The sequence below is a fragment of the Parasteatoda tepidariorum genome, chromosome 9 (genome assembly GCF_982258835.1).
Source record: "Parasteatoda tepidariorum strain Cologne lab strain chromosome 9, Ptep-v5.0, whole genome shotgun sequence".
NCBI classification, from domain to species: domain Eukaryota; kingdom Metazoa; phylum Arthropoda; class Arachnida; order Araneae; family Theridiidae; genus Parasteatoda; species Parasteatoda tepidariorum.
The window spans coordinates 15,546,830-15,564,736 of NC_141763.1; the positions used below are offsets into that span (position 1 = coordinate 15,546,830).

Here is a 17,907-nt window from a genome sequence, read left to right on the forward strand (position 1 = left end):
ATATTTTTCTCGTTTTTGACTAATATTTTTTTTAAAATTAAAATATAGCAAGATAAGGCATGTTTTTGATTGAGGGACTGTACCAAGTCAATTCAAGTGTGCAAAAAGATCCAATTTACAACTTGAGAATAATTAATGTCTGTTTGTGTTCTGTGGATTTGGAAAAAATATGTTACTCCTTAAAACAATTGCACAAAGCGAAACAAAAATTTTGGGACAAGGAAAAGATACAAAGTTTGAATGGAATTTCAAACTAACATCTGCAAGATATTGTTCTTGGAAGTGGATGAAGCATGTTCGTCAAGAAAGAGAAGGAAAAAAAAGGTCATCAGAGCCACACAATCGAGCATGGTGTTTCGCTATTTCCTTTCTCCTTTCGATTCCTGCTTCCATTCTTCTTGCCTTTTGACTATGCATTTTACCAAGGTTTTTTTTTTTATTGTCAATCCAATTCAATCTGCTAAATAATTTATTATTTAAGACTTTTATTTTATTTGTTTTATTTACTTAATATTGATAGTTTCGTTTCATGCACATAATTAACCTAACTTCAATTGTTTCTTTGCGTGAGCTGTTGCTATTAATTTTGAATTTCGATCTAATTAGGTATTGAGTATCATTTAATGATATTTTGGTCATTTCATTTCTGTAATATTACTGGTTGAATATAAATTTGAATTAGTTTATATATGTTCACAGTTTTACTTGATTTTACAAACCAATAGTTTAACACTATTACTTTGTATTCTTTATCCACTTTAATCCAGTAAGTTGTTTCAGTGTTATTATATGTTCTGCTTTTTGTTTCAATGTTGTAATATTAGTGGTTTGAAAATTCAGTTAATACTGATATGTAATCTTTGCAATCTATTTAAGCCGTCAATGTTAGCTTTAACTATTTCATTAATGTAATTTCGCGAAGATACGCCACCCCCATAAAATTTGACTAAAAAGGAACATTTTTTTTCATCAGAAAGGCTACGCTGCATGAAATTTTAATGTGATCGATCACAGAGTTAACGCATCTGTTTCAAATATTTAGTTATATACGAAATAAATGATTAAATGTTTAAGGAATAATTATTAAATACACGATAAATTAAAATATACAATCTTACTTTATTACCTTGTTTACTTAAAATTATTAAGTTTAAACTTTTAGTCATCTTTTTGACCTTACTGTGGAATCATCCTATTTTGTTGCTCGACATACCTGTTTGTTGTTAATTTTGTTTATCTTTAGATATCAACACAGTGCTATAATGGGTTTGAGCTCAGAATCGATTCAGAAAACAAGGAAATGCACCAGTATTTAAAATTTGTTTTTAACATCAACACATCTGAAGTGAGTATGATGGCTTTTTTTCAATTGATTATATTTGTTAGTTTATGCAATGTCATATATATTAATGCATTATACCAAGTAAAAGAATCTTCCAAAAGATATTTATCATTCAAGGAAAAAAAAACATGTTAGGAATCAATGTGCAACCCCTCAGTCTTGAAAAGGCCTTTCTATCTACTTAATTGAAATAACCTACATGACCAGTGTTTTTTATTTTATAACTGCTGTTGAACAGCCAACCCAATTTTTGGGGTTTGCGACTACTAATTAACTCCATAGCCTTGTAATTTTGAACCAATCCAGAAGACAAGGGAACTCTTGGATCAAGTATTGGAAGAACTTTGCCCTCTTGGAGGACTTTTTGATGGAACTAACCCGCATTTGTGTTACGTGGAGAGGAAGACCACGAGAACCTCCCACGATTAGCCTGACGGCAAAGGGATTCTAACCATGATCCGTCTACCTCTAAGGATATTTCAGTCAGCACTGTGGTCGGTGCTAGCCGGATGCGGTTTTGTATCGACCAGCCATTGCTGGGATTAGAACCCGGTTCACCTCATTGGAAAACAAACGCTCTATGCCCTGAGCCATCACGGCTCAATGACCAGCGTTAAAAAAACTTTTTTAGCTAATTTCAATCAAGAATCAAAACAAAGGAATCAATTCTTTCACTATGGAGAACACTTTAAAATTAACTGCCCTAGGGAAATTAGTTTCTTTCAAACCAAATGAAAGAAACTGTTTTTAGAAGAACATTTTTTTTAAGAGCTTATAATCGCAATCTAATTTATAAAATAGCATTGATTTCTTAGCTATTTAATATATCTTTTTTAAGTTCATGTAAACTTAAAAGAGACAATTAGAAAGAAAAATAAATTGTAAGAGTTTTTCGAAAACTTAAAATAACTGCAGTCTTTTATTTTCTGTGAAGTATAAAATCTTATTTTATATTCATATGAAAAAACTGTTAATATATAATAAAACAATTATAATCTATAAAAAATTCTAATAATTTAATTTATTAAATAGCATTGATTTCTTAGCTATATCTGGAGCTATTTCAAAGGGGGGCTTATTTAACTGATTTAAAACGAGGTTCTTTATTATCAACAAGAAATTATAAATGTTTTTTTATTATTTTAACAGGGTGTGCAGCGTTTTTGAAAAGTGCATATTTTTTATTTATTTTTTTTTAAAAGCCCTAAGGGATGCTTTTCTTATTCGGGGTTTGTAAAATGTGCATATATTTTCTTTCTTTTAAAAAGATTTTTTTTTCTTTGACGTATCGACTGTCGTTCTAAATTACAAAAAATGCATGATTACATCTGCAATATTTAACCGAAACTAGTTGTTTTATCATGATCATATAAAGTTCTTGAAAATGTTTTTGAATTTTATTGATTTTATGTTAATAAATTAAGAACTTTAAGCAATAGAAGAAAATAATTTTTATTACTGCACCTAATTCTGAATTTTTTTTTTTTTTTTTTTTTTTTTTGGAAAGTGATTTTAAAGAAAATTGAGTGCTGTAAAAGTACTAAAAATGTGCTTATTTTTTGTTTAAAAAATCTGGCTACGCACCCTGTTTAAGAATACCATAAATCCTTAATTTTTTTATTTTTTTGTACTATAGTATTTGCTTTTTAATCCTGTTTTAAAAGTAACTGATCTGTGTTGCTTCTCTTCTGTACCTCAACATCTGATTTTACCTGTTGCTTTCAATCTGTATCCTTTATATATATATATATATGTGTGTGTGTGTCTTATTATAGAAAATGGAAATTATTATTTGCAAATGTAGCTTGAAAATATTCAAATTCTGTTACATTTCTATCAAGATTGAAATTTGTTTGTGTCCTTAGCTGGTATTGGACTGAGGACGGAAGGATTTATTCCCTAAAACCACTATTATTAAACTTAGCTTAATAATAGTGACTAGACTAAACTTTGTTTGACAATAATTATTATGCTTATTTTGAAATATCTAACTGTATTTGTTACTTATATTTCATTTTAAATATTAGTTTAGTTCCAACTGAAATCCCACAATTCATTATATTTTTTTAGATTGCATTAATAAATTCTAAAATACAGCGTCATTCTAAAATACAGCGACTTTCATTTAACGATCTTCTATTTTGGAAATTTCTTCGTTAAATAACTTCCAAATGGCTGAGTGAATTTTCTATTTAATGAACTTTTCTTTGAGGTCCACTTTCTCTATTTCTTAAAATATTTTTAGAAATTATATCATGCATCAGAGCTAGATAATTTTTATCAATATAAAAGCAAAGAAAAAAAACTTGTTGGAGGTGCCAACAGATTTGCACGCAATTAATTGTCTTTTGTTGTGTAATTAACATGATGCCTAGCATTTTTGAAAAGTACTTAAAGGTGCTTATTTTTGATTTTCGTTATTTAAAAGCCCTTAAAGGTGCTTTTTTCATTGGGTGTTTTTAAGAAGTGCTTAATTTTCCCTTTTCGAAAATGAGATTTTTTTTTTACCATGTTGATTTTTGCAACGTATTATGCAAAAGCATGCTTTTCACATTGTTCTATTCAACGTTTTCACAATTCATTCAAAAACAATCCATTTCGGCGAACCGTCGAACCATAGCATATGAAAACACCAATCATTTTACATGTTTGATGAAATACTTGCCGGTCCGTATGTGCGCCTACTTACTGGATTCAATGAGATTATTGCACTCTCGTGTGCAACTCTGCTGCATTTAGCAAGATATTCTCAATTCCAGACTTCATTTTCCACCTTTTGATATCGAACCGAAAAATCTCTCGATCATTTTATAAAGATTGATTTAATCAAGAAAGGAGTTCTTTGTCAGAAACTAGTTGTTTTATCATGATTATCTAAAGTCTTTGAAAATTATTTTGCATTTTGTTAATGTATATAGTGCTTAAAAATATTTTTTGAGTGCTTAAAAAGTACTTAAAAGGTGCTTATTATTTGTTAAAAGATTTGGCTACTCACCCTGTTAAACAAATATTTTATTTCAATAAATAGTGAACTGATTCCTTTACTAGTCATAGATGTGTTTCAGAAAACAGCTGTTATCATAGTTCTGTTAAGCTTTGTGCCAACATCAAAGAGAAAAATGATGTAAGTAAATATTAATAAAACATAAATCTACCTCTGTTGAATTTTACTACTTAGATAGTTTATTTTTAATAAATATGTCTTTAAAAATTAAACTACAGTAGACTCTCAACTAACCGGGATCCGATTATCTGAAGCCACCCAAAAAGAAAATGATGTTAGGAAATCTTTGTATTAAAATTTGTCGAATGTTTTTCTTTTTAATTATACAAATTGTGGAATCTAAATAAGATGCTTTAATAATAATTCTTTATAATTAATAATAATTTTTATAATTAATTCTTTTACTTTTGAATTAATTAAACTAATGATGTTTCATAGTATAATAATTTTCTATAATTTTTTTATAAAAATTTGGAATATTTGCGTTTCCGAAACATAACATTTCCTGACTATCCTTAGTTAATTAAATGTCTACTATATAGTTTTAATTACATATTCCCCCTCTGTAATGTAGCAAATTATTGATATTAAGTTATTGCTTTAATTTATAACTCTCTTTCATTTCAGCATTTTATGTCCATTTTATAATCAAAACAAATAGAACATTTATTTCATTTCATTTATTTCTTCTCTTTTTTTACTTATTTCTGCATGTGATGAACTTTGTTCCAATATATCCAGAGTGTGATTTTAAGCAGCAATCATAAATTAACTCTTTGCCTTTTCAAATAGATAAACTATGTATAAGGTTTTTGTTTTACAGTTGACGTTTTTGTGATTCACGATAAATGCATTTATGCATGCAATTTGTGACATAAAATTATTCATCGTAAAAAGAAATTGACAATACAACTAGTGAAACTTGTTTAGGTATCAGTTTTTTCTTTTTTAGGAAACTTATGTCACATTATTAATTATTAATAATTTTATGACACTCGTTTTTAATTACCAACTTAATTACTTTAAATTTATTCGAGGACCATCTGAATAATATTAAATCCGTGACACTATGATAAAAGTTTTTTGTTTTGCAGTTCACGTTTTTGTGATTCACAATAAATACATTCATGCATGCAATTTGTAACATAAAATTATTCATCCTCAAAAAAAATTTTAACTATACAACTAATGAGACTTGTTTAGGCATCAGCTTTTTCTTTTTTATGAAGCTTATGTAACATTATTAGTTATTAATAATGTTATGGCTCTTGTTTTTAATTACCAGCTTAATTACTTTAAGTTTATTCAAGCACTATATAAATAATATTAAATCCGTGACACTATGATTGAGGTTTTTTGTTTTGCAGTTCACAATTATATGATTCGCAATAAATGCATTTCCTCATTCAATTTGAAACAAAAAATTCTTCGTAAGCTTAAAAAAATTTTAACAATGCAACTAGTGAGACTTGTTTAGGCACCAGTTTTTTCTTTTTAATGAAACCTATGTGACATTATTAACTTTCAAAATACTTAAAGCAGAACTTAAGATGGAATACTGAATCTGGGAGATTTTGAAATCAAAAAATTGTGGAATTTCAACCTTCTCAACTATCTAAATAATATATTCAGACTATAAATGTATCATTTTTTTAAAATCTATTTTCATCACTAAATTATGAAAATGATAGTTTAGTATTTTAAGGTTCAGTTACCATCTATTTAATTTGGTTGTAATTGTTTTTCTAGCTGTATTTTTGTCTATGTATGTAATTAAAAAAAAAAATTTTTTTTATTAGGCTGCCCTAATTCTAAGGATGGGATATTCCGTATTGAAAGAAAAACCAAAGCCTGATAAATTATTAAGTACAAGTAGATGGCTGAAAATAATTTCCTCTGGCAATGTGAAATGTATTTATAATGTTACTTGTTCATCTTTCTTTTCTGTTCTACAATTAATGATTTATTTAATAAGAATCTTTATTAAATTTGATTTTATGTAAGTGTAGTATAAATAATATTGCCATTTGCAGCTAGTAGCTGTATTTTCCCTCTCATATACATAAATATGTCCCATAGGTGAAATTCACAATTTTTTTTCTTCTGAAATTGAGTGGGAAACCCTGTAAAAAGTTGTTACGCTCATTCTCTGTTCAGATAAGATTCTTCTGAGACACGATGTATAAGATAGCATGTTATTAACACTGGTTTCACGATTTGCCTACAGGTGAAATAGGGAGAAACCTTGGAAATTCAAACAATTTAGCGGGGGGGGGGGGGGGATAAGACTCCTTTAGAACATCGATTTCTTTGACAGTTAAGATGATTTTCCAAAAAATTTATAAAAACACTGATGACATTAAACAATGTAATGATAACAGAAAGCAATTATTTTAACATGTAAGTAAATGGAAAAAATCTAAACCAGAAGCAATAATTTTAACAGTGGTTTTGATAGCAATATATTAATCCAGTGAACTCTCACTACTTTGATATCTGCTACAACAATAACTCCCACTGTTACAATAATGTTTCGTGATCCTGACAAACTTGAATATGAATTAATGTTATCCTCCTCTCAATATTGCAATATTCTCTGAATCAATAAACCCCTGTGAAACGATTTTTTTCTAAATTTTAACCTTATTTTCTCTATTTATTATTGGTTTTCAAATAATGTAAAAAATCGTATCATATTTTGCCATTTTTTTCCGGTCTTTTCTGACAAGAAAAGACTCACTGCTGATTATGTACTTATTTCTTTTCACCACAGTAAATAGCTTTTGTATTCAGACTTGAATACCTCATTCTTGATGTACATGGACCACCCCAAGACCTTCTATTCTTAGAATTGCCTCCCTTATCTCTTAACAAGTCACAGATGTGACATTCCTGTCCGATTTCATATTTAACGATAATTAACACTCTGCAAATTAAATTTTTACATAATATATAAATAGGTTTATAGTTAACACATATATAACATTAAAAAAAGTCTTATTGTGTCCCAAAAATATGTAGGCCCTCGATATAATAATATATCCCTCTACAACCATATATTTATTTGGTCCCCAAAATATTGTTGTAGCGAGGTTTTACTGTAGTTGATAACATTAACCAAGCTCTCATTAAAGGCTACTACTATAATTTGTTGTTTATTTTTATTTAATTCTTTTTATTTAAGAAATATATGTTAAAGGTTTGTTGCAGTTATTTTTGCATATTCTGTATAAAAATATTTATTTCAGTATAAAAAATTGTCTTAAGATAGTTTAGAAAAAATTTCAATATTTTAGTCATTGCTTATGTGACTTACATAAAAGTATGCATTCTGTTTTAGATCCTGAGAGTTGTTTCCCTTTTGTTGACAAACATCTTACTTTGGTTGTTGTTCCATCTCCGAACTCGAACTGCATGTCTGCTTACGTTGTAAGAGATTCTACTCACTTGGATGCTCAGTTTTTCTTTAATGCAGTCAGTACTCAAAATAGGCAATCTCTTCTCACGTCTGGCACGAAAGTGACAGATTACTTAGTACCTTCTATTTCAAAGACAACATTTTTGTCTACAGTAGAGGAAGCTATACGCTTGCATGCAGCTTCAGGCGAATCTGGTAAGCTTGTTGATTTTTTATTTCTTAACTGTCAATTTTATATTTCAATATAGGGGATAAAAGTCAGGAGTTTTACTTATTTAGGATCAATTATTACAGAATTACAACATAGAATAAATTATTACAGAATTACATCAGTTATTACAGAGGATCAATTATTATATTAATAAGAGAATGTCACCTGGAATAAAAAACCGACTCTATCTGGCAAATAGGACTGTCTATGGGTTGAGAAGAATTATTAAATCTAGGTTTCTTTCTAGAAAAACAAAGTTCTTAATTTACAAAACTCTTGTCAGGCCAGTCTAGACACGCGCTTCTGAAGCTTGAGCATTGGCAAAACTGGAGGAAAGTTGTATCACTATATTTTTCAGACAAGATTTTGCGGAGTATACTTAGTGGTGTAAATGAAAACAATAACTGGAGAAGGAAATTTAACCTTGAACTGAGCAAGATCTATAAAAAACCCGATATTATTAAATACAGGAAAAGAAATAGAATGAATTAGATGGCCCACATGATTCAATAAGTGAGTGATGACAATACAATAAAAAATATACTTTTCTTAGACCGGCTGGAGCAAGAAAGCAGGGAAGGCCGTGGTTGAGATGGGCTGACTCTGTGGAGTCTGATTTTCTTGCAATCAATGAAAAGAATTGGAGATCAAAGATAAGTTTGATGTTGTTGTAGAGGTATTCAGAGGAAGGTATTGGACTATCTAGCCAACTATGATGATGATGATGAACTGTCAATTTCATTCCTATAAATTCTCCTGATCAACAATTTCCAAAAGATGTTTGGTGAAATCTTGGTTCAGGGCTGTAGAATGTGCCCAATCGTTTTAACAGGGTTCAAAGAAAATTCAGACAGTCCTGTGGAATAATAAAAGAAATTGATATAAATGTTTTTATTGCAACCCCTACTCTTTCTGAATAGAAGCCATAGAAGAGTCAGGGTGCTCCCCGAGTCGCGACTTTTTTCTTAGTCAGTAATGATGTTTGAAACCTTTACCTATCTATACACCCAATCCAAAAATGATTTAATATTTTCGTTATCTTTATGAAGTAATTTAACTAAAATGCCCGTGAAAAATAAAATATCAAAATAAAATAAAAATTCATTCTTCCTGTGGATACCATAATAGGCATAACATATTTCCAAGTTTTTAAAATTTCTTACATTTGTTTTTTTTTAATCAATCTTAATTGATTTAATTAAATTAAGCCAATTATTTAATTTTTATTACATTTTATAAAACTTAAGTATAAATGTTTTATTCTTTTTTTAACAATCAATGTAATGGTTAACTTTTTATTTCAAAACAAATATAAAACTCATTAATTCATCAAATGCGAATCTGTCACGACTAAATCTAACATCAAAATCTATTTTTAACTCTTCATTTTTCTTACCACAAAAATTTTTCAATCATAGGGTTATATTAGTTCTTATTTTTTGGCAATTAGCTATTTTTATTACAATTAGCTATATTTATTTATTATTAGCTATATTTATTTATTAGCTTTTATATTATTTTAAATTTAATATTGATTAAGGGGGTGGGTTTTGTTTTTGGCTTTTTTTTATCTTTCAATAGATCGCTAACCATGGATCTCTTCCCATGCTCCTAACAGTCCGTTTTATAAATATTCGATATGGTATAATTTAGCGCCTGGTAAGATTCCTTTCATCAATTTATTGTATTTTGGTAATTATGTTCAGGTTCTTAATCACTTAGTTTTCATAAAATTGGAGTATTTTAAGTTGATATATTTGTTAACTTAATGCATTTGGGAATGTGTTGTATTTGTATTGTTCGCAGTACAATTTTTAAAAGTTATGATGAAAATTATTGAAATACATAATTTCTGATTTTAAGTAAGATCGCATATATTAATTTATGGTGTATATAATTAATTATTTTAATGATTTTTAACTGATCAACTGGTATAAAGTTATTAGTTACAGTTACTAGTTACAGTATTCACTACTGGTATAAAGCAAAAAGACCAGGACTCTCTCTATCTCTCCCTGGTGACAGGCAAACCAACACCTGCCTATCCCGACTGGCCAGTGGACACCTGAAAAGTCTCACATTTTCTGCAAATCAAAAGATCTTTCCTCTTTGCCCTAAATGCCAACAAAACCAGGCATCACCTGAGCACATCTTGATCTGTTTAGGGCTGGACTGGAACGATATTCATTCCTCTCCCATTCTGGTTTCAGATTTTCTCAATATCAACGGATTCATTGATCTGGTCTGACCCCGTCAGACCAGATGGGAATTAGCAACAACAACAACATGATTTTTAAACATCTTATAATTTATTTTGTATATTACTTGTTATTTGAAACAGATGCGATAATTCCGCAGTCAATCATGCAGTAAAATTTTGTGCAGCATATCCTATATGGTGTGGCCTTTCTTATGAAAAACTTTTCTTTTTCAATAAAATTTAATGCACTGTATCTCTGTGAAATTACGGTAGTTATTTCATAAAGTAACTTAAGTTAAAGTATAAAATTTTTCATCTATTATATACTTTAACCGACTTGTCTAGTTATATCATGAAATACCCAGTTATTCTCTGAAATAACTTCATCGCACACTTTAACGGTAACATATATATTTAAAAAATACTTTAAAATTGGTAAAGTTTCTTTCCCTTTAAAACTAGATTTTTTACTCAATTTGTTGGTTGTCTTCTTCCAGATTCATCTAATCACCTAATTGAATTGAATTCTGTCCCATTTTTTTCTCTTCTGTAGTTTCGGAAATACCTTAAGTTTTGAATGTTTCTGAAAAAAGTACCTTTCAAAATTATTGAAATATTTATTTAAAATAAATGCTTATTGATTTTTAATATTAGGAATTAAAAAATGTAATAAACATAATAGAAAAATTTTCTCTTCAAATCCATTTAATGCCCATTGCAAACCAAAAATTTTTTGTTGTCAATTTAAATTTATACCCTTTAGTGTTGTAATATAAGTTATACATTTTATTTTAGATTTAGCAGTGGTATTTGAGATATTACAATAATTCATATTAATTTAGAAAATCTACTTTCATAGCTGTCAACTTACCAGTAGACTACAGTATTTTGCCTGGTTTAATAAAAACTCTTATGGTTTTTATAAATTTTAGAAAATTCCTTAAATTGAGTGTAAGTTTTCTAAAAAATAAAATCCCTATCTAATTAGTATTTTTGCTCAATTTATTGCTTGCTTGAATATTTAAATAAGTATAATTAATAATTAAGTAATTCCCATTTATAATAATCAGCTTAAAGCTTTTCTTTTGTTACAAAATTTTCAGTTTATTTTAATTCAGAATTAATTTTAAAAAAATCTTTTAATTATCAATAATGAATTACTTGACTATTACGATTTAAAATTATGTGGTTACCATAATAAAAAATATCTCAAGTTCATATAATGTTAATCATAAATGAAAATTATTGCAGACCGTTAGTGTAATAAAGTTTTTTGTATTTTGATAGTAGTAATAGAAATTCTTAAAATTCCCTATATGTAAAACATTTAGCATTATATTAGTATTTTGTTAATTCTTCTGGATTTTTTCTGATCCAAGTTGGCAGCTATGTACTTTGTTTTTTTCATTTTTATCTGCCGTTATGAACATACTAAATTTTTACAATCCCCCCTTCATTGTTTAGGTACTTGTGAAAATCAGTCTTCTGTGGACACCAGTGATTTATTGACTACTTTTATTCAGTGTATTGACTCCAGTGAGCTTGTGAAATGTTACAACAACTTCAGTGATGTGGATGCCACTTATTGTATGTTTACCTTTCTCCTTTTTTTTTAAATTCAAATTTTAAGTTTTCTTTTATCTGTAAATCTATTTTTATTAATCAATACCTCTGGGAGTACTGGATTGGAGATCGATCGTTCTCTGATTCAGGTCAAAATTACGATCTGTGGATGTATGAATGGGTACGTCCTATAAACGGGTGCGACGTATGGTGTGGCAGAAGTCAAATTTTTGGCCATAGATGGCACCACTGAAGAACAAGAAACGCACACTCTACCTTAAATTTGCTCGGTTTCACCGAGCAGTCTTGCCCGTATGGCAAGTAGCATTAGAAACAACAACATTTTTATTAAGTTTATTCTAGGCATCTTTTAACTTCCCACTGTTCTATTGCTTCTTAAATGCATTCAAGTTGTGTTCTCAGCATCTGTATGTGTTTTTTTTTTTTTCCTTTTATAATGTTTAGAACAGTGGTGGCTAACCTGTATACTGCAGATCAAACACTATCCCACAAAGATAGTGTTTGACCTACAGATTACAGGTTAGAATTACAACAATTTATTACAGAAAAGTAAACAAGCAATTTTAAATGTGAAAAAAATTTAAATTATAAATATGAAATATCAAATTTATAAAAATTCTCTTAGTGAAAGTTACCCAAGTGATTTCTTAGTGTATACCACTGCAGTCACTTGTGATCGTTAGCAACAAACTTAACTATTGCTTATATTTTGGACAGCCATATTGCTGAATTCTAAGCACAGTATGATATCAAGCTTACTTTTATTTCATTTTTTCCCCTTTATTAAATTTATTTTTGTGATTTTATTATCCATTGTTTTTTTATCACTTTTGTTTTTTCTCTGCACTTTGAAAAGGAAAAGTTCTAAGAACACCAAAATTTTAACGTATAGAGCATATAATTTTTAGAGAATTTTAAATGTTGGAGCAATAAAAAAAAGATCAAAACTCAAGTTTCTCTGTTTAGTACCAAGTCTTCAGTGTTTTCTAATCATTAGTACTTTATTTGACCTTCCCCTTCAAATGATGCAACCAACTTGACCACAGGCTAATATTAAAAAAAATGAACAACATTTAACCCACTTCTCAAAAAGGTTCCATTGTTGGTCTAGGTCATGTAGGAAATAAGGGATATAACCAGAGTTTTCCCTAGGAATAAAAAGAGTGTATTTCCTCACAAAAAAAGAGCACTTTGAATTTTGAAAGGGCACTCACTTAAGACTGCAAAAATGTATCAAATTTTGTAACATTTGAATTTGATCCTCAACAATTTTTAAACTACCCTCTTATACTAATTTATGTGCTTATTTCATAACTTAATACACACTATCAAAATAAGAGAATTTGTAGTTTATAAAAAATAATTAAAAACTTCCTAAAGGACAATAGCTGTGCACAAATCTTTTCAAAAGAAGTAAACTAAAAAAATGATTTATTGATAAACAACTTAGAAGCTTTTTTCTATAATTTAAACTGAAAATTATGAGACAATGAACATTTAAAGGTGATTTTTTTTTTAAATTTAAAGGATAAAATCACTTAAAAAATTCATTAATAATTCTTTCCTTTTCCCCTCAAAAAAAGAGAAACTCTAAAATTTAACCAGTTGAGGTTAATATTAACAAAATAAAGATTTGTAATAGTTATCAGAATTTAACCTATAGACACAGACAATTTTTCACGTGTGTAACTATTATTTAAATGGTGAATTGAATTTTTTAAAGGAATATCAATAAAAAGGCAGTGTCTTCAAGGGATGGTGGCTTATTTTTATAAAAATAGAGCAAGATGGCTCATCATAGGGTGGGCCGCCCTTCTAAAAATGCTTAGGAAGAACACTGATTTAACTTTGATCATATTATCACCAAGATCGCGGAATCTTATGCTATGTGATTTCTTTACAATGTAATATGTCAAAGAAATGTTTTTAAACCACCAATGCGGAAAACACAGCAATAACTTAATGGAAAATTGGTATATTTTTTCATTAATTTCATGTATCATTTATTGAAATGTGTGTAACGGTTTTGAAAATATGAATATTTAAAATCAGTTCATTCATTTGTGCTAAACCTGTATCCTAACATTTCAGTTTAACATTTTGTCTTTTTATCAGTATATTAATGTCTATAATAATTAATTCAATTATGTGTATAACCTTAGATGAAATTGATCCATCTGACTGGGCTGAAAGGATTAATTTGCTGCAAAGACAAATACGGTGTGATGAAGAAACGAAACACAAAAAGAATGTTTTCATGTCATTTAGCCCCAAAAGATCTCGGTATTATGGTAAGCAATAATTTGAAATATCGCAAATATGCTTGGGATTTTTTTTCTGTTAAAGAATTATTATACACCTTTTTGAGGGTGTCCTTTGTAGTTCTTTTTGCCAGAGTTCGTGAGTGCCTTAAACTAAAATTAATGTTCTTTTTTTAACAAATGCGTAATTAATTATAATAATAGTATATATTAATTAATATTTAAAACTTTGTATACTCTCTAATTGAAAATAATTGTCCTAACTTAAAAGTGGACAAATCATGAAATTGTGAAAACAGCTACAATGTGTTTTAAGTGAATTCTCATCTTGGAGCATTAATTACAAGTTAAGCATTTATTACTGTGTCTTATTTAAATCAGCAGAGACCGAATGAATGTCTATGTTAACTAAAATCAGCTTTAAAGGTGTATAAATACATGTAAATTTTTAAAAAAAGGCAATTTTACTGTTAATTTATTGTTTGCTGTCTATTAATATCACACTCATTCTAAGAACCTTTGATTTTATAAAGCGGCTAATTCTATTAATTAGAATATCCATACTCCAAAGCTGAACTTTACTCATACATTAAAAGCTAAATTGATTATGACATCTATATTTTATTTTTAGTGAATCTACATTTGACATTTTAATTAAACATAAACTACATTTTTTAATTTACAGAAAATTTTTTAAAAAATTAGCATATTTGTTGGATTAGCAAAAGTTGAAATGAATGGTTTCAATATGGTTTGAAAGTCAACTTTCTATTACTTTAATATTTTATTTACTGCTAAGTTCGTTTTAAAATACCATGTGCTTTTCTAACAATAATTAAGAATAGATTTACCTTATAATTCAATAAGTTAAGTAAGGGATGATTGTAATGCCATTACAGGCATTACATATTTCCTAGCTTTTAAAATTTCTTTTATTTCCTTAATTTAATTTTTATAATCATTCTTAATTCTATTAGAATTAAATTAAATAACTTACATTCTTTTCTTAACAATCAATGTAAAGACTAACTTTTTAATTCAATACAAATGCATAACTCATTAATTCAATGTCGTTACTAAATCAGAAATTGAATATCAAAATCTATTTTTAACTTTATTTTCCTTAAAACAACTTTATTTCTATAACCACAAAAATGTTTTGGTTATAGTGTGTATTAAATTTCAACTGTCTTTTTGGTTTATTAAGTTGGAGTCAAACTTAAAATTTAGAATTAATTATGTGGTATCAGCTTTATTTTTGGCTATATTATCTATCTATAACTTGGATTTTGGATCTTTACCTGTGCTCTCACATGTCAGTTAGCAACTTTCCATTTACTGGGCGTACGCAGAAGGATATAATTTGAGTCCCTTCCCTCTCCACAAAATAAGAGAATATCACCCGTAATATTAGAATAAAAAACTATTACATGTTCAATTAAAAATAATTATATAGTTTTTTTGTGTAAACACAGCGCTTTTGTATTTTAAATTAGCAGCGTATATGTTTGTTATTATTAAAAGTATCTTGCAGAAAGATATTAGTGCTAAAGAGTTTTGTCGCAGATAGCTCGAAAAAATTCTGTCACAAGGCTTAGTACATTGTGGAACAATTTTCATGAAATGTATATTATTATGTAAAGTCTATCGGATTTTTTTCCTATCCATGTTGGCAGCTATGTAGTCTGTTTCTATTAACATTATTTATGCTCTTATATGTTGGTATCCTACTTATGTAGAAAAAGTAATGTATTATTTTCCTGGTGATTTGTTCTTTCTAAAATTATATTGTCCAAGGTTAATTCTTAGTTCAGTACTAATAAAAAAGACTTTTTTTTCTTACAGTTTCCTTCTCTGGTGAAGATATTAAGAAATATTTTGAGCCTTCTGGTGAACCCAAAGTCAATAAAACAGCTGAACCTATACAATCAGTATTTATTACGCTTACATATTTATCTATATATGTAATTTGTTGTTCTGTTAAAGTTATCAGGTGCTATTTGAATCTATCAACAGATATTTTTACAAATTATTTTATGGGAAAAAAGGACTCTTCACGATTTTTAACATAAAAACAGTTCCTTCACTTATTATTTTATTTTAATAATGGAACTTTCATAAGATATTTCATTTTAAAAATAAACCCTTCTCAAAATTATTGTTTTGGAAAATGGAACGAATATCACAAGTCCATAATTTTTAAATTAGCACTCCTTAAATAGGGTTTGTAGCGTTTTTAAAAAATGCTTAAAGGTGCTTATTTTTGATTTGCATTTTTTCAAAGCCTTTAAAGGTGCTTTTTTTTATTTAGGATATAAAAAAAAAATTTTTTTGAAAATGTTTTTGAATTTTATTGATTTTATGTTTATAAATTAAGAATATTACTGCACAGATCCTAATTAATATTTTTTTTAGGAAGGTGATTGAAAATATTTTTTTAGTGCTTAAAAAGTGCTTATTTTTTAATGAAAAAATTTGGCTATGCACCCTGTTAAAACATCTGAATTTTGTGTTTTTTTGCTAAAAAAAAGGATTTTATTTTTACGTATTTACTAAAACAGGAATCTGGAAGATAGAACCTAATCCTGTATTAATTTTAAATTCAAAAAATATTAGATTTTCACAATTCACAAAAAGAATAGCCAGATTTTCAAAATCTCAAAAATTGTAACAATATAGGGCCATATTTTCTCAAAACTACGAAAAGATTTTTCTTTATTTTCCAATGCCAGGACCTTTCACCTTAAAGTCTAAATCAACCCATATTATTATAATCATGAAATAACCTATCTCTCTATAAAAGCTTACAAAGAAGTAAAGGTAGTTTTTTAATTAAAAAAGAGAAAAACAAAACTTGCAAGAAAATGAATTATGCCCATGGATTTTAGAATGTCGAAGGTGTGAAATGAAATAACCAGAAATGGATTGTTGACAGGTGTATCTGAAGCAGAAAAGAAGTACCTATTTAGAGCTTAAAATATTTAGTGTATATGAAGCATTGCATATTAATTACTTAGTACAAAATAGGAACTTTCTGTTTTTATAGTTGTTTTTAATTACCTCTACACTGAAAAAACTTGCAATTGTTTGTTCGCATCAACTTTATTATGTGAACAAGTCTCTATGAACCTTTTCTTTTGAAAAATTTCTTCATCCCCCCCCCTACTCTTTGAATGAATGTATTAATCTACTTAAGAGTCGTTTTCCCAAGCTATCACGAGATAAAGCTTTTGATATTTTACTTACACCATGCTTTATTCACTTTAAAAAACTTTCTATAATAACATATCATTTCGAAGCTTAATATTTTTTTTTTTTTTTAATTTAAAAAATGAAGGATTTGCTTTGTTACACTAGGAAAAACAGTGTTTGATTACTTCTGGAACTTCTATCGATTTTTTTCAAAAAATTGAAGCAACAAAATTATATGTTCAGTAGTTATCGATAAGTAAGTTTAGTTTGTATGGTTTTCTGTGTAAATTTTTAACAAGTCCTTTTTCTTTTCTTTCAACTGACAAAAACTGATTCAGAAGAACTATTTTGACATGAATTTTTTTTCAAGATATTTTTCAAAATTATAAATCCAAACAAACATATAATATTCAACAACTTATCAAAAAATGCTAATTGATGGCTTGTGTTGTCATAATTTTATCATACAAATGAAATTAATATGTTAATCTGAAACTGCTCTAAAGTGTATTGAAATGTTCGAAACCTCTATGTCTAAAAGTAGCTTAAATAATTATTACTACCACTATTTTTATTTAATATGAAATCCCACAAAATAGTGTGTTTTTAGGACTGTATTAATAAATTATAAATCTAAAATTATATGAAAAATATAATGCCTGAACACAAATAATATTTATAAAACTTGGTGCTTA

The 17,907-nt window shown here is 27.9% G+C and overlaps 1 protein-coding gene across 1 annotated transcript in view; it reads left to right on the forward strand.

The window, feature by feature from the left end:
- The window catches only part of LOC107447399 (uncharacterized), a 40,443-nt gene that overhangs the window by 8,655 nt on the left and 13,881 nt on the right, over positions 1 to 17,907 (forward strand). Inside the window, exons 7-14 of the mRNA XM_087150937.1 lie at positions 1,244 to 1,345; positions 2,979 to 3,070; positions 4,397 to 4,466; positions 6,146 to 6,257; positions 7,687 to 7,959; positions 11,640 to 11,762; positions 13,922 to 14,050; positions 15,866 to 15,951. Coding sequence (XP_087007063.1) covers positions 1,244 to 1,345; positions 2,979 to 3,070; positions 4,397 to 4,466; positions 6,146 to 6,257; positions 7,687 to 7,959; positions 11,640 to 11,762; positions 13,922 to 14,050; positions 15,866 to 15,951 — 987 coding nt within the window. The remainder of the gene's footprint in view (positions 1 to 1,243; positions 1,346 to 2,978; positions 3,071 to 4,396; positions 4,467 to 6,145; positions 6,258 to 7,686; positions 7,960 to 11,639; positions 11,763 to 13,921; positions 14,051 to 15,865; positions 15,952 to 17,907) is intronic.